General features: G+C 41.7%; 1 protein-coding gene across 2 annotated transcripts in view; it reads left to right on the forward strand.

Moving 5' to 3' along the window:
- Positions 1-1,992, forward strand: part of arhgap22b (Rho GTPase activating protein 22b) — a 29,636-nt gene extending 27,644 nt beyond the window's left edge. For both annotated transcript variants that reach the window (XM_076034710.1, XM_076034711.1), the window contains one exon: positions 153-1,992. In XM_076034710.1, coding sequence (XP_075890825.1) covers positions 153-375 — 223 coding nt within the window. In that variant the 3' untranslated portion in view covers positions 376-1,992. The remainder of the gene's footprint in view (positions 1-152) is intronic.
- The last annotated feature ends 2,242 nt before the right edge of the window (positions 1,993-4,234 follow it).

A 4,234-nucleotide genomic window follows, 5' to 3' on the forward strand; every position in this document is an offset into this window, starting at 1 on the left:
CTTAAGGTTAAGTGTGTAATATTTGGAGATTTTGAAGAAACAAGCAACATCAAGTGGTTACATTTCAAATTGCAGCGTCACAGGCAGCTTTACATGGAGCCTGGGAGAACCCGGTCAGTAACTGAGGCTCCTGTCTGTTGTCTCCCCTCCAGGCTGGAGGAGTCCAGCGCCGCCCTCTGCGCTCAGATGGAGCGCCTAGAACAAGAAATGGAGCAGGAGAAGAAGAAGCAGCGCATGCTGGAGATCAAACTGCGCAACTCGGAGCGGGCGCGAGAGGACGCAGAGAACCGCAACCGGCTCCTGGAGAAGGAGATGGAGGATTTCTTCTCCACGCTGGGCGACCTGGCCCTGGGATCCAGGACTAGCGATATTTAATAGCGTCACCATCGGCCTCTCGCAAGGGCTCACCCGACAACAAGGGATTCCACCCAACAAAAAATGAAGCATGGAAAAGAAGTGAGAATTTGTGCACATTGGGGCAAAATTGTGAGCAAACTGAAATGTGAAAATTTTAGCAAATTTGAATTGGGATGGATTGAGTGCCACTGACTTTCTCACGCCTCCCTGAAAGGTTTGGAGAGATTCGGGGGGGCGTCGCCTTGGAAAGTCCCACCTTTTTTTGACTCCAGGGTTTGTCTTTTAAAGGCAGTCGATGGTGCCTGAGTTTGAGTGTTAGTTTCACTTCTCTGAGGACGCAGCACTGACTGGTGCAACCACTATTATTTAAAAGAGACAACATGAGAATCCCAGAATGATTTCTCAACACTCAACCGAGATGTTTGATTTGAATGTAAAGCAGCAAACTCATGTGTGTCATGATTTGAGCCTGTCAACAAAACAGTTGTGTCTCCTTTGGGGCACAAAAAAACAAAACAAATCTCTGCGCGCTCGTTCCGAATTAAAACGTCCCGACCGGTACCATACTGGAGGAGGCAGCCAAGTGCTAGCAAGTTAACCTGTGCTTTTTATATACAACTTTATTTCAGGCACAGAAATTGGTCCAAGGATTTTTGTTGAAGTCTTAAAAGAAGAAAAAAACGGAAATATTGATTTAACCAACTAATTTATTTATATTTTTTTTTGCTCTCTTCAATATTTAAATTACGCTGTAAAACAGAAATCATCACTTTTGTACTTTAAAATGACAAAAGGGGAATATGATATACTCAATGATGCGGATGTTACTATTTTACAATCATGGACATAGTAGCAAGTAGTACATTTGAATTTAAGCACCACTAACAAAACTCACCTGCCAACCTGAAGTGAATCATGTGGTAGAAATTTCACAGCAACCGAACCAAAATCATGTGCAAAACAAGAACACGTGAATCTGCTTTGTTTCGGTTTGTTTTTGGTTTGTTTTCTTCCAACGTAGTGATCCGAGTGATCTAACCGCTCCGAGCACAGGGGGTTTTCCTCGGCTCACTTCCAGGATCTCTCACTATAGAATGTGTAAAAGGTGTGAATGGCGAAACACAAAAGCAGGATAACGCTCAAACCTTCTGCATCAGTTGCCTCAGTTTTCCGTGCTGTTGCTCTCCTTCCTCAGGCCCCTCCAGTGCCTCTCTTCTCACCCACCTGCACGGTTCCTACGTCCAGTGGGAGTCACCCACGCTCCAATATGCCACTATACCTTTAATGTACAGATATTACAGAGATGTGCGGAGAGAAAAAACAAGCTTTTTTTTTTTTTTTTTAAACATAGCACATGCTGCCAGGGACTGACGACGTGCGGCTCAGGAGGCCTGAGCCGTTTTGCAGTATTCAGTCAAAACCAAAGCTGGAGCTCCTGGACTGCAGTGAGCCACGTTGACTTTGGCACATGAAGCTGAACACTGCCCTCTAAGAAACAATGGAGTTTCCTGGTTGTGCCTTCAGGGAAGTGTTTTTTTTTTTGTTTTGTTTTGTTTTTAAATAGGAAGGTGTTGCTTGCTTGTCCAGAGGTGTAGTCCTTATATTGGTGCTTGGAAAAAAACTAAAATACAAAAATCAAAACAAACAAAAAAAAAAAACGTGACTGTGGCTGCATTGTTTTATGGGTTTTCTTAATGAATGGTAACAAGTGGAAAACAGGAAGTCCCTCCCGAAGGTGCCAATTTTTGTGAAAGTAAGTGAAAATTGAATGATTTTTTTTTTTTTTTTTTTTTTCTTATGTTGAGAATGTATTCCTGTAGTGAATGTAATGTGTGTCATCATTGGGGAGGAAAATGTGAACCACAACCGGCGCCGGATGAAAAAAAAGAATTGACATTTTTAAAAGGAAGAGGAATCGAAAGTGTCTCCCTTCAGATAATTGCATGTGGTTGCATCGCTAAAAAGCATCGTACTTTCAAAACTGGCATCTGTCAGTGGCTGAAATGATGATGGTTTGCTCTATGGAACGACTGAACTTGTGCTTTCTTTCAGCAATGAGACTGTAATTTATCAGTGCAATGTCTTAACTAGTGATGGGAATTCCAGTTCCTTTTAGCGAGCCGCATCGTTTGGCTTCAGCTCATCACCAACACCTTTTATGATTCACCCACACTTAACGCTGTTTAGACTCATGGTTTATATGTGTACCTGTATACCAATTAAATTATTCAATACTTTGTACTGAAGTATTCAGAAGTAAAAATGACATTTTTTTAATATCAATAAAATTCAGTTGTCAACTGTTTTCCTTTCATTCACACTCTGTTCAAACTGTCTGAAAACACTGCTGCACTAGGATGGTGGAAATGTCTACATTTTAATGTAGGACATCTCAGCATCTGCAGCCAGCTCAATAACATGTAAAGTAATCATTTGTTAATGTCTGGATTTAAACTTGTACTTAGTTATTTCATTAATTACATTTAGTTATTTAATATTGAGATTGGAATTTTTCCTCCCTGAGTGTGATGTGTCAGGTGCATCTGAATAACAGGAGCCAGTTCCTGTCTACAAGCCATTTTTTTCTAACCCTAAAGCCATTCATCTCAATCTAAAGAATTCAAATGTGAGTAAATCGTCAATGAAACATCGTAGACACCTGGTACCCGTACCTGTCTGAACAACCCTAACTATAACCCAAGCCCCAACCCTAATCCCCACTCCAAGCCAAACTCTAACCCTAACCCTGATTTCAGCCATAAGCGTTAACCTAACCCTAATTTCAGCCTGAAGAGTAACCCTAACGCCATGCAAGTCTATGAGGGTCAAAGGTCAACTTTGTCCTAGAGACATCGGAACACTTGCTTTTTCATCAGTAGCCCCCAAGACACACCCATGTCAAATTTGGGGCTTCTAGCACATGAGGAACCCTGAAACCTTAATTTCAGCATTAAGCGTAACCTTAACCTCAACCTCAACCTCAAACCACTCCATCTTTAAGCCTAACAGACAGTGTTCCCTATACATATCTGTAGTACACTTGTTTTTATTTTTTACACAATGGCTCATGAAGAAATTTTTCCAGTACTTGCAGAAATCAATGTTCTATATATAAAAACATTTAAAAAAAAATTAAAAAAAGATTGTTGTACTAGAATTGATGGTCTTTTTTTTCTGTTCCTCCCCGCCAAATTTCTTTTTTGAATTGCTGCTTGGGTTAGTCCGAAATTCACCGGGAGGACTGTTCTATGATATCTGAGCATGAAACAGAGTCATTCATTCATTCATTCATTTTCCATACCCGCTTAGTCCCGAGCTCAGGGTCACGGGGGTCTGCTGGAGCCTCTCCCAGCTGTCTTAGGGCGAAGGCAGGGGACACCCTGGACAAGTCGCCAGTCACCTGGAACAAGTCGAATCGAATAGGTGCTCTCCCACCAGTGGTCTAACCCACAAAGCAATCCACCCCTCTTGTCAGAGGACTACTGAGCTATACAAGTAGCTCAAACACACATAAAAAGAAATTAAAAAAAAATCTTGTAGTAAAATCTTAGGTAAATTTCAGTTTCCTCAAGCAGGAATTGAACGCAGGTATCCCTGTGCCACAGTCTGCAGTCCAAGCCAACAAGCTATCCTGCATGGTTCAATGCAAAGGGTTTAGAAGTACCTCTGAAAAATCGTTAAGAAGTTCTGTTGCCTGGGGAAGAAATCGAAACCTGGGTCTCCCACGAGAGTCAGTCTTGACAGTGGACTGCAGAGTTGTAGTAGTACCTCAATCATGCACAAAAAAGTTATGCTAGTCTTTTTAACTCCAACCCGAACCCCAACTCAGATCCAGACCTGACTGCAATTTCAACTTTCAAAAAAAAACACCAACTGA

The sequence above is a fragment of the Nelusetta ayraudi genome, unplaced genomic scaffold (genome assembly GCF_046127955.1).
Source record: "Nelusetta ayraudi isolate G7.1 ecotype Tasmania unplaced genomic scaffold, CSIRO-AGI_Nayr_v1 ptg000042l, whole genome shotgun sequence".
NCBI classification, from domain to species: Eukaryota; Metazoa; Chordata; class Actinopteri; order Tetraodontiformes; family Monacanthidae; genus Nelusetta; species Nelusetta ayraudi.